Below are 20051 nucleotides of genomic sequence, written 5' to 3' on the forward strand. Positions count from 1 at the left end.
AAACCCTGCTTTATGCAGAACTGAAATAGTGTTGTTGCTCTTTCCTTTCTACTATGGGGGAAAAACAAAATAGGCAACCAAGCTTCCTCTTATAAACCTTTCATGGGTTTGAAAGCTATTATCACACCTCTCTTGATATCTGTTTCTTGTACTGAACACTCTCGTGATATTTGCTGGTGTGGGTTTACTAATCTGTCAGTGAATCCAAAGGACAGTAGTGGTTAGCTGTTCCCTGACTAATGCAAAATGCAGCTGGATTATTACCTCCTCAAATTGAAATAACACAACAATGAGTGCAGTCTAAGACTGCATTAGCTTTCTTTGGCAGTTACATGAATACCTCACATACTGAAATATTCATCTTGTCTTTGTGCACTGCCAATCCTGTACTATATACTGAGGTTGCTAATTTCCAAAAGTGCAGACTTTTGCTATTATCCATGTTAAGTTTCATCCTAGATTAAAAAAAATATAAACATGGTACAGCTAGAGTCACCGAGAATCTTGATGTTCTTTTAATATTTAGGACATCTTTTTTTGATACACATCTCACAAAGTATTGATAAATTAGTTTATCCAGCATTGATTTTATTTTTATTGAAGAATAGGGGCCATCTACAGATTACTGAAGATTACCCACAAGCATGTGACCCTCAGGATTATTATCATCATTTATCAACAGCCTTTGTTGTGGCATTTAGCTATTATTAAAAGCAGTTCTCTGTACATTTCCCCTTAAGTCATTAAAAGTAAACCAGCTATTAGCTCTTTGGCAAGTTCCAAGCCTTTAAAGAGTCCTATACTTCTTAAAACTCCGTCCTCAAAGAGAAATTAAAATTTAAAAAGAGAAGACACAATGCTACCAAACCACACCATCACAACCATCATAGTTAGGAAATTTGCTCACAAGTGATTCACAATGAATAAACACACACACACACACACACACACACACACACACACACACAAACACATTGTCACACACATATACATATCCTCACACGTACACACACACACACACACACACACACACACATGTCCTTATTAAGCACTTATCTTAGCATTGACGATGTGAATAGAAATTCTAAAGCAAAGTGAAAGACAGAAAACAACATCAAAACTAGAATCACTGGGCTTAGGGAGATGGCTCAGAAGGTGAATTGTCTTCCATGCAAACGTGGGAATCTAAATTTCTGTCCCCAAACACACATAGAGCTCTATGTGTGTTTGGGGACATAAATTCCTACCATGTGACAGGGTATGGAGATAAAATAAATCTCAGAAGCTCACCAGCCAGTCATGCAGGTGTACCCACATGAACAACAGACTCTGTGTCAAGCAGGGTAGAGAGCATGGACTGGCACACAAAGTAAATGTTTTACCTCTGCATGGGAACAAAATATATGAATCCCTCTCCTCACAGAAAGACACATGAACTTTAAATGGAATTATTTTCCCATAAGATAATAATTTTAAATAGTATATATTCACTGTAAAATTATTCATTTTATTGTGGCATTTTTATACATGTGCATCATGGGCATTAGTAATATTCAATCCCTATTACCCTATCAGATCCTTCCCTGTCTTCCTTATGCTTCCTTTCCTTTCCAAATCACAACATGTCACATATGTATATACATATATACATTATCACATGTATGTTACATATATTGAATTTACATGTATATATACATATATTTTCGGTATATTATTTGAATATAATATTTGAGTATATATTCTATATATATACATATATATATATATATATATATATATATTTAACATATATGTGAGATACAGATATAGATATAGATGATATAGATACACTAGCCCTGCCTGGAATTCACCATGTAAACTCATAGAGATCTTCCTGCCTCTGCCTCCTGGGTGCTAAGATTAAAGAAGTGTACCACCATACCCAGCCTTCTACACATTATTGTTATTAAATCTAGATTCCACACACAAGAGACAACATATGGATAACTGTCTTTCTTCAACTGGCTTATGTTACTTCACATGTTGGGTTCTGGTTTTATCCATTTCTCTTCAAATAATGTAATTTCTTCCTGTTTTTATGGCCAAAACTCCATCCCACATTTTCTTTATTCTTTCCTCATTCATCTGCTGATGGACATCATGGCTGATTTTGTAATCTGGTGATTGTGGGTAGTGCTACAATAACCATGACTGTTTGAGTATCTCTGTTGTATAACCAAAACCACTTATCTCAATAGAAAATATCTCTAATTCAGAATAGATTTTTCACCCATCATCAAGTAAGCACAGAAAATGGCTTGGATATATGTTATCTCATGTGCACACCCATTTTTTAAGCTAATTGTCTAATGATTAACTGTTTCTGTGGTTGTTAAATTCTTTTAAACAAAGGAAAACAGTGCAGAAAATAAAATAATTTCCATAAATGCTTAATGGCTTAAGTGGGTAGTAAAGAAGTGTCAGTCAGCCTGTGTTCTAGATTCCTGGCTTTGTCACTCTTTGTGGTGGAAACAGAAAACAAGCACAGAATGGATGTTGGAGGGTATCATTGGTCCTGCTTACTGTTGTCACTTAATAGCAATCAGATTCAAACAGCATCATGAGTTGTAATTGCTTCTGAGACTTCTGTGCACAGAACAATAGTGAGAGTGACTTGTCAAAACAGAAGTCATAAATACAGGTTCTTCGTGATCATGATGAATTAAAACCAAAGGAAGGGAGACAGTTTGCTTTCACAAGAAGCCATCTGTTTATTTGTGTACGGCAGTTGTATTCAAATTTAAGAAAATTAATCAAGTAAAAGCATCAGAATTCATAACACAGTAAATGAGAGGGCTGAAGAAGTAAACATTGATAAAAACCAAGGACCTAATGAGGTTTTCAAGCTCCTTAGTTTAATCTTCTCTGGTCCCTGGGAGACCTCTCTGGTGTGTGGACATGCACGACTTACTTTGCATTGATTGTTGCTACTTCAGAGCTCAGAGCATGAATTGGCAACAAGCACTAAATTAATGAATTAGCTGTTGTCAGTACTACAACTCGGCCAGCATGATCTTTTGTGTGAGAAACCCCTCTGGTCCTTAGTTAACAGGCATTAGATTTTATTAACAACAACAACAAAAATTTCTGTACAAGATCCCTGAATGTGCTGGGAATGTGGCTCAGTACTGTAAGGTATGCAAAGCCATGGGTTCTATGTCCAACACAAAAGGAGAGAAGTTAAACAAAGAAAAAAATACAATTTCAAATGCCTGTAGACTTTGGTGTATGTGAAGACTCTTTGCTGATGACCCAAATGTTGTCAGGGAATAGAGCCTGGTCATTTAGTTTGTTGTTTAGGCTTACCCCTCAAGGCAACATTTTAGGGATCACTGGCTATGATCATCCTGTAGCAATAAGTTAATTACTTCTTCAATACTGTTTGTATCCTGCGGCAGAAGTTCTTAGAATCCTTTCTGCACGTAAATATTTTTAGTTGACTCAGTTGGGCTTTACCAGCAGCCGGCTGAGACAGATGCAGATACTTACAGCCAAGCATTGGACTGAAGTCGAGGACCCCTGTAGAAGTGTTAGGAAAAGGACTGAAGGAGCTGTAGAGGATTGCAACCCATAGGAAGAACATTAACAAATTAATTAATATTAACAATATTAACTAACCCATACCCCTCAAAGCTCCCAGAGACTAAGCCACCAACCAAAGAGCATATATGGGCTGGTCAGTGGCCCCCAGCACATATTTGCCTTATCTGCCCTCAGTGGGAAAGGCTGTGCCTAATTCTGTAGAAGCTAGATGCCCCAGGGAAGGGAGATGCAGGTCAGGGTGAGGTGGGCATGGGTAGGTGGGTGGGTGGGTAGGGGAGCACCTTCTTAGAAGCAGAGGAGTGTGGGATGGGGTGAAGAACTCAGGGACAGGGGAACAAGAAGGGGGCAACATTTGGAATGTAAATAAATAAAATAATTTAATAAAAAAGAAAGGAAGGAAAGAAGGAAGGAAGGAGGAAAGAAAGAAAGAAAGAAACAAACAAACAAACAAACAAGCATCACCAAACCAACTACTTGCCTTCTGTTCTAGGTTCCACACTACCACATAAACTGTGTTGTTGGTTGGTTGGTTGGTTGTTTTTGTGGAGGGCTAGGGGGAGTTGGGTGGTGCTGGAGATTGAATTTAGGTTTTTGGTATGTACGAAAGGAGAGTGCTTTACTTCTGAGCTGCATCCACAGTCCTTGTTTCCTTTCACATTCCAGACCCAACAAAGGTGATGGTCCCTCCTTCCAGCATGGATGTCACTGTGGGAGAAAGCATTGTTCTTCCATGTCAGGTGACACACGATCACTCCCTGGACATTGTGTTTACTTGGACATTTAATGGACACTTGATAGACTTTGACAAAGATGGAGACCACTTTGAAAGAGTTGGAGGGGTAAGTATTAATGCCAAACTATCCATAGAAAACAGCATACCAAAGGTTTTGCAAATTGACCCAAATTAATTTGCTTGGATTTACTTGGAAACAAATGTAAAGTCATTGTGGAAGCATCTCATTTCACAGATCGCTTGATTAATTTCTGCTCTTTTCTGCATCCCTTATTACATAAATGATGTCATATAGAGCATGCACAGCAAACCTGATGTCAAGTTAGTTGTTTGCTGCTGTGGGTGAAGAAGGATACCAAGGTTCATAGGAGTTATATAAAATGCCTTTTCTCCACATCTGCTAAATGAAATGCCTCAGCTTTGAACCTCACACTACAAGCTCTATTCCCATATCATAAAACATACCACCAGAGGGTTAATGATAGTCTTAAAGACAGTTTCCTTGTGTGCCTTAGGCTGCTATTTTATTCCTCTGTGGTCTTATGGGAGACTCATCATCATAAAGTTGGTACTTGCTCTCTTGATTTTGCAAAGACACTGAGGTGATTTATCATCTCCATGGAGTCTGAATCCAAATGCTTCAATTTTTGAAATGCCTTACTTTTCAGGACAATATATCATTGAATATGTGCCAAGATAAGGTTAAATCTAGAAATAATTTGTGTCTATCACAAACATTTTCCACAATTATTTTTCTGCATTATCACAGCTCTGCATTCCCATTGGTAATGAGTATTCGCTCTGATGACCACTTTCTTGGAAGGACTAACCAGAAAGTAACAGGGTATAAAACTGAGACTAAAATGTGAAAGGTTCTTTCCTCCCTTAACTACTATAGAAATATGATTTACTGATTGGCCCATCTCATCCCCTGTGTGCCCCTTTAGATAGATCTCCTGAAATTAACAACTCTGTCTATGAGATATATTGGGAATATATTTTCAACATAACTATTGTAATAACTATGCCCATTACATGCATGCTTAGTTTATTAGAGTTTGACTTGCAGAACTCTAAAAGACATTTGAGTGACTATTCTCTCAATCCCCCCCCCAAGGATAATATATAAATAATATCACTTTGGATACACAGGAGAGATGTTAATTCATTACACCAGTGGCTGTCTCTGTTTGTTAGGGATTCTCACTTGGAATACTGGTTGAGTAAGGCTGGATGAGATCACTATTATTAAGCATTCTGGATCTCTTTCACATGGCCCAGATTAGTGAGTGTCTTGGTTTGGCTTTTATTGCTGTAAAGAGACACCATGACCAAGGTAACTGTTGTAAAAGGCAGTGAAAAAGGCATGGTAGGCTGCAGGCAGACATCCATGGTGCTAGAGAAGGAGCTGGGAGTTCTATATCTTGGTCTGAAGGCATCCAGACGTAGACTCTCTTCTGCAGACAGCTAGGAGGAGGCTTTCTTCTACATAGGGCAGAACTTGAACACTAGGAAACCTCAAAACCCACCTACACCGTGACACACTTCCTCCAACAAGGCCACACCTATTCCAATAAGGGCACACTTCCTGATAGTACCACTTCCCAGGGGCCAATCATATTCAGACCACCACAGTGAGAGATAGTCTACTTCATTAAAGCATTGTTGACATCAAATACCTTAAAGTCTAAAAACATAGTTAGCCCCATGCTTATCACAAAAGAAATATATTTAAAACTCTAATAGCTGCATTCTCTGAAAGAAGAGTAATATTAACTGTAATAACAGGGCAGTATACGTTGAGAAAACCCCTTCTCAACCAAACTAAATAGTTATTTTTCCCATTAAAACCAGGCTCATGGGCAAAATCAATATAAAAATTAAGATTTCTGAGAATCTCATGAGCAGTAGCCAATTAACATGGATTGATGAGTGATGAACAATAGCCAGAAGTTGGAAAGAACTCAGATATCCCTCAACAGAGGAATGGATACAGAAAATGTGGAACATTTACACAGCTATTAAAAACAATGACTTCAAGAAATTCTTAGGCAAATGGATGGAACTAGAAAATATCCTGAGTGAGGTAACTCAGACCCAAAAGGATATTCATGGTATGCACTCACTGATAAGTGGATATTAGCCCAGAAGCTCAGAATACCCGAGATACAATTCACAGACCACATGAAGCTCAAGAAGAAGGAAGGTCAAAGTGTGGGTACCTTGGTCCTTCTTAGAAGGGGGAACAAAATACCCATTAGAGGAGATACAGAGACAAAGTGTGAAGCAGAGACTGAAGGAAAGGCCATCTAGAGGCTGTCCCCCCAATCCCCAACACCCGGAAATCCATCCCACATACATTTACCAAACCCAAACACTATTGTGGATGCCAACAAGTATTTGCTGACAGGAGCCTGGTATAGCTGTCTCCTGAGAGGCTCTGCCAGTGCCTGACAAATACAGAGGCGGATGCTCTCAGCCAACCATTGGAGCTATGAAAGTAACCATGGAGGATAAAGGACTGAAGGAGCTGAAGGGGTCTGCAACCCCATAGGCGGTACAACAATATGAACCAACCAGTACCCCCAGAGCTGCCAAGGACTAAACCACCAACCAAAGAGTACACATCGAGGGATCCATGACTCCAGCCACATACTTAGCAGAGGATAGCCTTGTGGAACATCCATGTGAGGAGAGGCCCTCGGTCCTGTGAAGTCTTGATGCCCCAGTGTAGGGGAATGCCAGGGTTGGTTGTTGAGCAGGGTAAGGGAAAATGGGATAGGGGATTTTCAGGGGGGAAATCAGAAAATGGAATAGCATTTGAAATGTAAATAAAAAATATCTAATTAAAAAAGGCAGTAGTCAAATACATATGATATGTAAATAAAACTTAACACAATTTTAAGAAAGAAAAAAGAAAAGATCCTAGGCCAATCAGACCTAGTAGCCATTATGTACTTTTTCAGCTGAGATGTAGAGGAAACATCTTAATGAAGAAAAGAACCAAGGAATCTTATCATATACAGAAGGACTCTCATTCAACCATCCATAGTGAGACACACCTGTAGTACCAGCATTCAGGAAGCAAATGCAGAAGGCTCTGAGTTTTTGACAATTTTAAGATTTCACAGTTGAGGAAGAAACTGTGTGTCATCCTGAACTCAGCCCCATTTACATTTGTGCTTCCCAAGTCAGCATAATGAAACAATGCTGGAAAGATTCAGCCTAATGGGTTTTGAGGAAAGCTGTTGTTTTGTTGCTGTTATTGGTGTTCTCTGATGTCCTCCAGTGCTCTTTCAGGACAGAACAGGGACCCCAGTTGGAACAGGGGTTAAATACCCTGCTACTCTTTTCTTCTTTCTGGTAGGAACATACATGTAGTACATGTAGGCCTCAGGAATAGTTTGGTCTCTCTAAAGGAGAGAACAGCATCACTCTGAGAGACTAATTCAATCCTTACTTTAATTTTTCTTCAGTTTGATCTCAAAGCTATAAATCTCACCAAAATTTTAAGACTAGCTAAGACACATTCTTAGACACGGAACCACAAAAGTTGTGTTAGTAGGTTGATATGTACTGAAGTAGGCTACAGTAAGTTTCTTTGACACTTACTGTATGAATCAATGAGACAGGGAAAAAATTATTTCCTTAATTCCAATACAGCTTCCACCTTAAAATCAACATAACTCCTACCTTAAAATTAATATACTGATTTCTTTTTAGTCATTTTATTTGTTTACATTTCAAATGTTATTCCCCTTCCTGGTCTCCCCTCCACAAAATTCCCATCCTATCCCCTCCTCTTTACCTCTAAGAGGGTTCTCCTCCATCAATACAGCCACTCCCACCTCATCCCTCTAGCATTCCCTTTCTCTAGGGCATCAAGCCGCCACAGAACCAAGGGCCTCCCCTCCCACTGATGACAGATGAGGCAATCCTCTGCTACATATATAGTGGGAGCCATGGACTAGCCCATATATACTCCTTGGTTGGTGGTTTAGTCCTGGAAGCTCTGAAGGGTCCAGTTAATTGATGTTGCTGTTCTTCCTATGAGGTTGGGATCCCCTTCAGCTCCTTCAGCCCTTCCCCTAACTCTTCCACTGGGGTTCCCGGGCTGAGTCCCATGGTTGGCTGTGAGTATCTGCATCTGTCTTAGTCAGGTGCTGGCAGAGCCTCTCAGATGATAGCCATACCAGGATTCTGTCTGCAAACACATCTTGCCTTCCATTTACAGACACAAATATGGTAATTTTTAATAGGTGTTTTTAAATGGTGAGGGCTAGAGAGATGGTTCAGCAGTTAAGAGCATTGGCTGATCTTCCAGAGGAGCCAGGTTCAATTTCCAGCTTCCACATGGCAGCTCACAACTGTCTGTAACTCCTGTCCCAGGGGATCTGACACTCCTACACAGATATACATTTAGTCAAATCACCAATGTGTCTAAAATAAACAACAACCAAATCAATATGGCTTCTACCTTAAAATCAATATACCTTCCATTTTAAAGTATGTATGTCAACTACCTTAAAATCACCCCTCTGTAAACATTTCCTTTATGGGGCTTAGTTTTTATTTAAATCACAACTTAAAGGCCCATCACGTGAACTATCTAAGGTTCCGAATGCTGATTCTCTTTACCTACAAGATGTATAATCATTTATCAATTATCTCCTTGTTACATATTAGCTCCTGAATGCTCACAAAAACCCTATGAAATAGGCTAGTAATTATTTTCCCATTTTTTTATACTGAGATGTGGTCAGTAAATAGTGGAATTGGATGAGAACACAAGAGTTATAAATAAAAGAACTTTCAGATTAAAAAAAAAATCTGAGCTCGTCTTGAATTAGGGCTTAAGGTCTTTGACATGATTTTCTCACAAAGAAAATTGATCGCGGCCATAAATAAGACAAGTTTAAATTTGCTCTATGCTTCATAGTTTGTGAATGGATTTCACATGGATATCCAGACTCATTTGGTCCTCACAACACCTCACAGTGGGGAACGCATCCTTCTTTGAACGGTCAATAAACTGAGAGGCAGACAGATTAAGAATCTTAGATGAACTCACGCGGCAAGCCTGGGCCCCAAACAACTAAGTCTCCAAACTGAGTCTCTGCCTCCAGGATACACGCCTGTCTTTCTTCTTCTAATCCTAGTTGCAAGAGTTGGCCCTTCTGACGTCTTCTTCGCCCCCAGTAAATATGAATGTGACCTGTTTTACTGAAACAAAAAAAGAAACTAAGGAATTGTTGCTTTCAAATAGGGATAAGTTTTTCCCTGGAGGGGAGTATATAACTACCATCAATAACAAGGGTTGGGGCTGGTCTGTTGAACATGGGGACCTAAATTCAATCCCCGGAACTCATAGAAAACTCAGGCATGGTAGCACATGTTTGGATCCCAATCAGAGGAGACAGAAACAGGCAGATTCCCTTGGGTGGTCTGCCAGCCAGCCTCATCTACTTGGCAAGTTTGAGGCCAGTAGGAGACCCTGTGTCAAATGACAATGGGGATAATGCTTAAGGAATGACAAATGGGGTTGTACTCTTCTACACATGCACATACCACATACATGTACCAGCACATACACAAACATGTATAGACTTTGCATGTATACTTACACACAGAAAACAACAGAGATGAGAACTGTCTTTAGCTGCCTACATGACTTACAGTTGTCTAGCCCTTTTATGTTAGAGCTTTCTCATCTATCAATAAGCTAACAAGACTACCTGCCACACAGAACATGTTGGAACTGAGTGTGTTAGCATAACTAAAGCACTAGAAAGTCCTGGGTGTACACGAAATCCTACAGAGAGTCACTCTTTAGAGAAATAGCAACTTCAAAGTCTGTGTCAACCTACTGCTCTGTAGTTTGGATTCAGAACGAAAAGAGCATTTCTAGTCTAACCCATGAAGTGGTCCCGTCCTTACTCTCCAAGCTTCTCAATATCAAGGCTGTGAAACAAAACTCCAGGGTAGAACAGTCTTGTGGAGACATCACGTTGTATTTATAAAAAGTGGTTTTCTGGTGAGCAGTGGAAAAAATGGATGCGGGGCACATAGGCATCTACACAAGGATGTAATTAGTCCTATTCATCTGCTAATCAAACATGCATTTGGCATTTGGAAAACAAATTAGCACTATTCCACACTAGATGATTCAAGATTTCCTTAGAGAGTCTGGCCTTCAGAATCCTTTAATTCAAACCTGAGAGCAATCAAAATGCTGGCTGCAAGACAGGGTTCTGCTGAAAAATGCAGATGCCTCTTAATGGAGGTTCGCCTCCTTTTTCCAAATATAGAATTTCAAAGTCTCATAATGCTAGTATAGGCAATAGGCTGAGAACAGACTGAAGGGAATCCATAAGGCTCGACCAAAAGCTTCATTGTGTAACTCTGAGTGATGCCAGGAAGGGTAGAGCAGACTGATCCAGACACCTGAGCTCCTGTTGAAGATAAGCTCTCTGACAACATTGGTGTTCTTATCTCTCAGGCTGGCTCCCCTACTTCTAATAGCCGTGGCATGCATCACTAATGCTCTCATCAGCTGGTGTAAAATAAATCCATTAGTCATAGTGTCCTTCATGTGATAATGATATTTAGGGCTCATTAAAAAGTAATTGTAGCCACTTTCCTCTACTTTATCAGCAGGATTCAGCTGGTGATTTGATGATCCGAAACATCCAACTGAAGCATGCTGGGAAGTACGTCTGCATGGTCCAAACAAGTGTAGACAAACTCTCTGCTGCTGCAGACCTGATTGTAAGAGGTATCCAAATTTTATTTTTATTTCTTATTGCTTGCTTTTTGCCCTTTCAATATTTATATGATATGTACTCTACCACAGCAACATAAAACCTCAGTGGTTTTGAATTATGTTAAAACAGCATAAGTTAACCATAGTGCATAGTGATTAACAGTCTATAGAAATGTTCTGAACATATATTTTCATGAAAAAAATGGATAAGCAGAAAGTACACTGAGAAAGTCCAGTTCTCATACTGAATTGAATGCCCAAGTTATGACTACTGAGTTGACAGGTGTTCTAGAATAACTTTAGATTAACAAAAACAATTCGTTTGAAAAGTAATTCAACTAGCCCTTTTTATGTTTCACCTGAACTTAACCACATTAGTGTTTTAAGCTAGTATTGTAACAGGGACTTAAGTAAACTCCTTTCCCCTAAAATTATTAGGGTTGTGTTTACTACTCTGGAGGTAGTAGGATCTGGGAGAATGGAGCTGATAAATGAGGCAAATCAAAGGACTCACAGAATAGCCAACTTTATTCAGTGCATCAGACAACATGTACTCTGAGAGTTAGGAAATGTCACCTAAGTTCTCATGGGTTCAAGCTGTATTCAATCACACATGGCAAAAATAAAAGCATATTCACATTTAATTGAATAATACCAGCAACCAATAACGAGTAATCTGAAGTAAACTTAATCCTACATGCTACACCTTGGAAAACACATTCTAAGAACAATTTTGTGTTTTGAAGAAGCTGAGGTCACAAGACTCTTCTTTTTATTTTTCTTGGAGGGTTCTCACAAGCACCTAGCATTCTCGTAACACAATTGTAATCCTGGTCCGTGTTTCTTGGTTTTAAAATATAACTTGATAAGGAAACAAACAGAGACTTGCTTGGAATGTAGTGAATAGGAGGGCATTTCCATACAGATCATCAACCTTGAGGATACTTTTAGTACTAACAAACTGTGCAGGGATAACTACCATAAATGAGTCCACTAGCTGGAGAAAAAACCAGCTTCAAATCAGCTTATAAAAGAAATGTAAGGTTTTAAAATAATTTTAAAGAGAAGCTTGCTTTAAACTCACAACTTTCTTGCCTCAACCTCTTGAATGCTGAAATACACAGATGTGTGCCACCATAGCTAACCAAGAGCAAAAAGAAAATGGGAGTTGTCAGGTGCATGCAGTACTCTTAGAGACCTGAAGAGGGCGAGTGATCCCAGTGATTCCCCAGGAGTAATAGCCGGTTGAGTTATCTTACTACTGTAAGATTGTTGAGATTTGAGCATGGGTCCTGCAGAAGAGGAGCCAGTGTTCTTAACCATTGAACCATCTCTAACCCATCAAAAGAAAAAAATGGTCAATGAAAACTAAAAACTCTGTAAAACTGTGTACGCAACAGGTTTTTGTCTGTTTGTCTATCTTTTAAGTCTTAAACTTACAATCAGGCTGAAGGTATAACTGCATGGTATAGCATTTGCCCAGCAGGCATTAAAGCTGTGGCTCCACACCCAACTCTGCTAAACAAAGAAGCAAACAAACAAAAGCCAATCCAGAGCATCAAGATAATCTCAGGTGCCAAAACTCATTAATCAGGATTCCTAACTGTTGGTGATGGAGATTTTTGGCCAGCCACCTGAGCCTAAAATATAAACTCTGGCTCAGGATCAGAGGCAGGGTGAATCTGAGTGCACAGGGAATAAGCTATTTTGAGAATCAATACAAAGTATTGCTGTATGCCCTGAGCAGATGTGAGGGGGAAATGCACAGGAATTAGCAACATAATTGTCAAGAGAGGTTAAAGAAATACTGCATTCTCATTATGGCTGCTTTAGCTACCTGTTAATTGCCTTAAAAGAACGTGAGCCATAAAGTTAAAGGTCAGATAAAAAAATCGAATATTATATTTTCAACTTAGGTAGAGCTGCCCACAGAATAATGTATAGAAATGTGTTTATTTCCATTTTAAAAACACACCAGAGCTGATCTACTCTCCCCTTAGGGACAAAGGAATTCTGTTGCTGGTAATTTATCCTCTACTTAATTAGGATAATGTTCAGATCAGCAGTTTAAAAACCAATAAATTAGACTAATAAATATTTAAATCAGTAGTACTTGAAGTTCTTAAATGATATTGTATACTTCATTTCCCAGAAAATAGCATTGCGTACCAAAAGGAATTTGCAAACTCAGTCTAAAAGAAACTCTAGCCTAATCAGTTAATAAGGCCAATAAATTAATATGACACTTAAAGCCACAGTCTTTCATCTTATCTCCTCCTGCTTTGTCCTTGCATCTTTCATCCACATTGCTGTGAGGAGACAGAAATGTATTCCTCTGCCCTTAAGAGGTTTTCATATTTGGAATGAGTGCGGGTTTGTATGTTGACTCTGGAACCTTTAATTCCCTGATGTCTGCTTTACCTAATCTGCAACTGTCTCGTGGCCACCAGCAAGGCCACCCTTCCCTGAGAAAGAGGCAGACACCAGCATCAAAATAGTTGTCCTTGTGCTGTGACAAAAACATCTCATGTTTTGTTCAGGGGACCTTTTGTAGTTGCTGTTGTCGTTGTTGTTGAAAGAGGGGTCCAATTTTCCAACACCAAAGTAAACAGTCCCTAAGAGCACAGCTCTGCACTGGTGGGGATAGTGACAAGAAGATAAAGGATGAGAGGGTCCCCAAAAGCATCTTCCTCCCTCTAGGCCCTTACCAACCCTTCATTTGCTTCCTACACAGTGGCCACAACGGGACTCAGATAGCTCCTATTGATTTAATTCTTTGAGCGGTTTAAAGGGAACACTTTTCTATTTGTGGGAGATTCTAAAGGCTCTCGAACAACATTCACAAAGAAAAAGGGTAGAAATACCAGGAGGAGAATGCTGGTCAGATACAAAGGAGCATAGATTGTCTTCTGGACTTTGCCTGGTTATTAGGAGAAAAGACCAAAGGTCACCTCAGGTCTGAGTAGATGGCATTAGACTGGCTTACTGAAATGTCACCATGGAAAATTAATCAGTTCCAACATACACATTTGCAGGCATTTCATTCAGGAGTGGGGGAAAGAAGATAAATTTAGCCTCACCTGTGAGTCTATAAAAGTGATTTTTAAAGAAGCAGAGAGAATGCAAGATGTTCATAAAGGTGAAGGAGATTTCCAAACAGAATCTTACCTGGGGAATTTCCATTATTTTTTCCTACTTCATTAGAGGTGGCCTTTTTACCTTGTCCCTGCGGCACAGCCCAGTAATCTTTTGACAATATATTTGATTGCTAATTTAGGGATCAGAAAAAAAACTTCTTGGGAATCTCTCCTTATGTCTGCCCAATAAGTAAGGGTTTAGCACCTAATATGCTCATAAATTGGTGATATGTAAGCTACATTTTAAAAAGCACATTTAACTGTCTGGCCATAGCTTGTAATAGTGGCTACTAGGAAAGTTCTGGGTCTTTCCTTTGACACTCTTGATGTTTCACCTCCTAATTGTTTTTCTATCCCTCTGTGTATGATCTCCAGACTGCCATTTAAATAGGATTTCTTCCGTTTTCAATGGTTTAAGTACATGGAAGTAGAGAAGCAATAACCATCAGGAAGATAAGTAGAAAAATATGGGTATTATTTATAGAAACTAACATCCTAACGGATGTTAGACTCCAACCCAGTTTTGGAATTACTTCAAAGAGGAGGATGGTCTTATGACTCTTGAGAACTAGCCATTTTCACAGTAGTCCCTCTGCTGAATGCAGTGTAGATGGCAGATGGTGGTGCCCCAATATTCTCTCCCAACATCAGGGCATTCCATTGTAATTCTTTCTTTGCGTATTTCTGTTTTCCCCTATATTCTGTGAGCCTATGCAAGGAAGCAACATGTGTCAGTTCATGGCTACAGTTTCAAAGTTAAACTATGTTCTTGTTACACAATAGACTTTTTAAAAAGAAATTATGGAATGGACATGTAGATAGTTAAATAAATGATTGAGTGATTCAGTACCCCATTTAAGGGAGGAGTAGGTTATACACTTGGACATTTGAGTATGCTGTCTAATTCTGAATGCCTTGCCCTCTCTCAGGTCCTCCAGGTCCTCCTGAGGCTGTGACCATAGATGAAATCACAGACACCACTGCTCAGCTTTCCTGGAGACCAGGACCTGACAACCACAGCCCCATCACCATGTATGTAATCCAAGCTAGGACTCCATTTTCCGTGGGCTGGCAAGCAGTCAATACAGGTACCATACTGCATGCTGGGTGGTGTTGTCTGTTAGAGACTTCTAGAATGAAGTGTGAATGAAATATGGAAGAAGCTAAGCCATCTAAATCAACACAGTTGAAAATGATACACTGCATCTGCATCTCGCAGACATGAGCCAGCTCTAATATGATGTCTTTAATGTTTTCCTCCACACTAACTTACACTAGTGTCACTGGACCCGAGCATCAGCTTCTATTGAATAATAGCTGTACTATGCTTGTTACTTTTATTTCCTTAACAAGATTCAAACTATTTATAAAAATAAAATGCATCAATCTATGTTTTACCTAAAATCACCTTCATTCCACAGTGATCCACATTGGAAAGTAGTAGAAAATGTAAGCCTACAAATCACAGTCTCTGCAAGGTCCATGGACATAGAATAGGATAGAATAGAATAGAAAGAATAGAATAGAATAGAATAGAATAGGGCTCATATTCCTTTTGGTCTGTCTGGGCTAGTGCCCTGAGCAGACCTTGGGCACAAACTCTACAGCCAGCCCCACAATGCCCAGAGGCAGCTCTACTCCCAGGTGCTCTAACATGCCCAGGATCAAAGGACCACAGAATCCCATGACCTTGGTCACACCATGATCTCGGGGTCCCAGAGGCAGCTTGACTCCCAGGAGCTCGGACACAACCAGGATCTCAGGATCACAGGATCCAAAAATCATAGGATCACAAAGACAGCTTATCTCTGAGGAGTTCTTACACAACCAGGATTATAGGAAGGACAGGCTCTAGTCAGACATAGGGTAAGTAGCACTAGAGATAATCAGGTGGTAGGAGCCAAGTGTAAGAACATAAGCAACAGAAACCAAGGTTACTTGGCATCATCAGAACCCAATTTTCCCACCATAGCAAGTACTGGATACCCCCAACACACCGAAAAAGCAAGCTTCAGATATAAAATCATTTCTCATGATGATGATAGAGGACTTTAAGAAGGACATAAATAACTCCCTTAAAGAAATATAGGAGAACACAGTTAAACAGGTAGAAGCCCTTAAAGAGGAAACACAAAAATCCCTTAAAGAGTTACAGGAAAACACAATCAAACAGGTGAAGGAAGGAACAAAACCCTTCAGGATCTAAAAATGGAACTAGAACCAATAAAGAAATCACAAAGGGAGACAACTCTCGAGTTAGAAATCCTAGGAAAGATATCAGGAATCACAGATGCAAGCATCACCAACAGAATACAAGATATAGAAGAGAGAATCTCAGGTGCAAACATTAACACAACAGTCAAAGAAAACACAAAAAGCAAAAAGCTCCTAACCCCAAACATCCAGGAAATCCAGGACACAATGAGNAGACCAAACCTAAGAATAATAGGTATAGAAGAAAGTGAAGATTCCCAACTTAAAGGGTCAGTAAATACCTTCAACAAAATTATAGAATAAAACCTCCCTAACCTAAAGAAAGAGATGATCATGAACAGACAAGAAGCCTACAGAACTCCAAATAGACTGGACAAGAAAAGAAATTCCTTCCATCACATTATAATAAAAACATCAAATGCACTAAACAAAGAAAGAATTTTAAAAGCAGTAAGGGGAAAAGGTCAAGTAACATATAAAGGTAGACCTATCAGAATGACACTAGACTTCTCACCAGAGACTATGGAAGCTAAAAGATCATGGGCAGATGTCATACAGACCCTAAGAGAACACAAATGCCAGCCCAGTCTACTATACCCAGCAAAACTCTCAATTACCATGGGCAGACAAAACAAGATATTCCATGACAAAGCCAAATTTATACACTATCTTTCCACAAATCCAGCTCTATAAAGGATAATAGATGGAAAACACCAACACAAGGAGTAAATCTACACCCTAGAAGAAGCAAGAAAGTAATCTTTCAGCAAGCCCATACAAACATAATTCCAACTCTAACAACAAAAACAACAGGAAGTAACAATCACTTTTCCTTAATATCTCTTAATATGAAAATTAATATTACCAACATGTCATAATCGATTAAAATTCAAAAATATGAGGAATTAGAAATTTGTTGGCTGTCATCCAGTGGTCTCTCTAATTTGGTAATTGGATAAATAGGTCCAATCCATATGCACTTTCTGCTTGTTGGTACGTGACAGTGTCTTGCTGTGTGCCTCATAACAGTCTTGAAATCATGCTTCTCCTATCTCAGCCTCTCTATTAGTAGGATGGTTTACTTGATGAATTTACACTATACTATGGTTTTCAGAACATCTTCCTTATTTCAAAATTATTTACACAGCCAAAAGAAACATAGGCAATTAATTTGGGAGGTGGCTTGAAAGAGAACAGCAAAGAGTGAGAAGGAATGCTTTGTTTGATATTTATAAATATTGTATCAATTTTGAATAAGAAGACTTTATAAGCTACTCTTATTCTTAGATGAATGCTTTTCAAAATCATTACAACCAAGGAACCAGAATCTCACCCTCACTTAATGTCTGTGCCACCCTCCAAGCAGAACCATTCTTCATTGAAAAAGTTGATGAGGAGGCTGGTGAGATGGCTCAGCGGGTAAGAGCACCCAACTGCTCTTCCAAAGATGCAGAGTTCAAATCCTAGCAACCACATGGTGGCTTACAACCATCCTTAACAAGATCTGATGACTCCCTCTTCTGGAGTGTCTGAAGACAGCTACAGTGTACTTACATATAATAAATAAATAAATCTTTAAAAAAGAAAAGAAAAAGAAAAAGTTGATGAAAGACTTCATGGATAGACCATCTCAACACTCACACAATTCCTTAAATGATTGTAACCTGTTCCCTGTGGTCTGAGAATGAAGACAGTCGCTCAAGTCAAATAGCTTTGACCATAGTAGGAAATCTGTATCCAAAAATCGGGCCTACAATCTATTCTTTGGTGTAGCAGAACTGTCAACTCTTAGCTTAGTGTCTATGGAGGTAAAATCCTTTGGTGATGTTAGGGACATTGGAGTACAGCCCTATTGCAATGAACTCCAATGTCCAAAAATTGTTCTTATTTTGGGTTTGTACCACAGTAAGAGCCAAGATTTTAATCACTACTAAAAACAAAACAAACAAACAAAAAGACTTTATCTATTGATATTCATTAAAAAAACTAATAGTGATATATTATTTCAAAATATCATACAGTTAATATATTTAGAGTTATTTAAAATTTATACTGAGAAAAACGTATGTATTTTCAGTATTGCTGTAGACAAGCATCTACATAAGACTGTTCAATTGATTGTTTTATATCAAACAACTTTTTTTCTCTTTTTTATTAGATATTTTCTTCATTTATATTTCAAATGCTATCCCAAAAGTTCCCTATTCCCTCCCCCCGCCCTGCTCCCCTACCCACTCACTCCCACTTCTTGGCCCTGGCATTCCCTTGTACTGGGGCATATGGAGCTTGGTAGACCAAGGGGCCTCTCTTCCCAATGATGGCCGATTAGGCCATCTTCTGCTACATATGCAGCTAGAGACACGAGCTTTGGGGTTACTGATTAGTTCATATTGTTGTTCCACCTATAGGGTTGCAGACCACTTCAGCTCCTTGGGTACTTTCTCTAGCTCCTCCATTGGGGGCCCTGTGTTCCATCCAATAGATGAATGTGGGCATCCACTTCTGTATTTGCCAGGCATTGGCAAAGCCTCACAGGAGACAGCTATATCAGGATCCTTTCAGCAAAATCTTGATGGCATATGCAGTAGTGTCTACATCAAACAGCTTTTATAATGCTCATTTTTATTGTTATAATATTTTATAAATTTTAAAGAATATGATTAAAAAGCAAAAGGTATGGCAGATATTAAAGGTGGTCTCTAGGAGGAGTTGAGGTACAAAAGGGAAAGAAGACTCAAAATATGTTTTTTTTTAAAGATTTATTTATTTATTATATGTAAGTACACTGTAGCTGTCTTCAGACACTCCAGAAGAAGGCGTCAGATCTTGTTACAGATGGTTGTGAGCCATCATGTGGTTGCTGGGATTCAAACTCCGGACCTTCGGAAGAGCAGTCGCGTGCTCTTACCCACTGAGCCATCTCACCAGCCCCTCAAAATATGTTTTTAAATGTTAACAAATTCAGATAAATTGAAATTATGTATCCTTTTTCATCATAAGGCAATAAAACTTAAATAAAAAACAGTGAATTGAATAAGTAAAAGTGAATAAATTTTCAATAAATGAACATATATTTTAAAAAAGAATAGAATATCTGAGGACTGTGTGGAACCTTTTGTCTTGCTGCCTCCACCTGTACTTCTATTAATTTAGAGATAACAAGTAACGAAAATGTTTTAATCATTTTCACAAACTCTTCTCTGTGCTTTCTCTTTCCTTTTGAGCTTCTTGGTTAGAAGCTGGGTTCTTGGGAGAAACAGTTAAAGAGGGATAAAGATTTATTTTGGTTCATGGTTTTACTGATTTTGGTAAAAGATTGGCTGGCTTCAGTGCTTGGGGCCTGAAGTCAGCCAGAATACCACGGTGGTGAGAACATGACGTCTCAGAGTTGGAAACTTTGTGATATCTGGGAAACATGAGTGTCAGGAAGGAGCCAAAGATAGGCATACCCCAGTGCCATGTCATCTCCTAAGCTTTTTGTCACTTCCCAAACTACTATCAGTAGTCTAGGGCCTAGCTTTTACCATGTGTCCTTTTGAGAGAGATTCCAAGTTCAAACTTTAACACTATTGTTACTATAAGTAGTGGCACATTGTTACTATAGTGAAGGAATTCTCATACA

At 39.0% G+C, this 20051-nt stretch overlaps 1 protein-coding gene across 1 annotated transcript in view; it reads left to right on the plus strand.

Annotated features, from left to right (window-relative positions):
* The window catches only part of Cntn4 (contactin 4), a 94824-nt gene that overhangs the window by 47995 nt on the left and 26778 nt on the right, over positions 1-20051 (plus strand). The window contains exons 4-6 of the mRNA XM_021191242.2: positions 4246-4421; positions 10973-11090; positions 15145-15303. Of these exons, the coding sequence (XP_021046901.1) occupies positions 4246-4421; positions 10973-11090; positions 15145-15303 (453 nt within the window). The remainder of the gene's footprint in view (positions 1-4245; positions 4422-10972; positions 11091-15144; positions 15304-20051) is intronic.

Source organism: Mus pahari, chromosome 2 (assembly GCF_900095145.1).
Source record: "Mus pahari chromosome 2, PAHARI_EIJ_v1.1, whole genome shotgun sequence".
Classification (NCBI taxonomy): domain Eukaryota; kingdom Metazoa; phylum Chordata; class Mammalia; order Rodentia; family Muridae; genus Mus; species Mus pahari.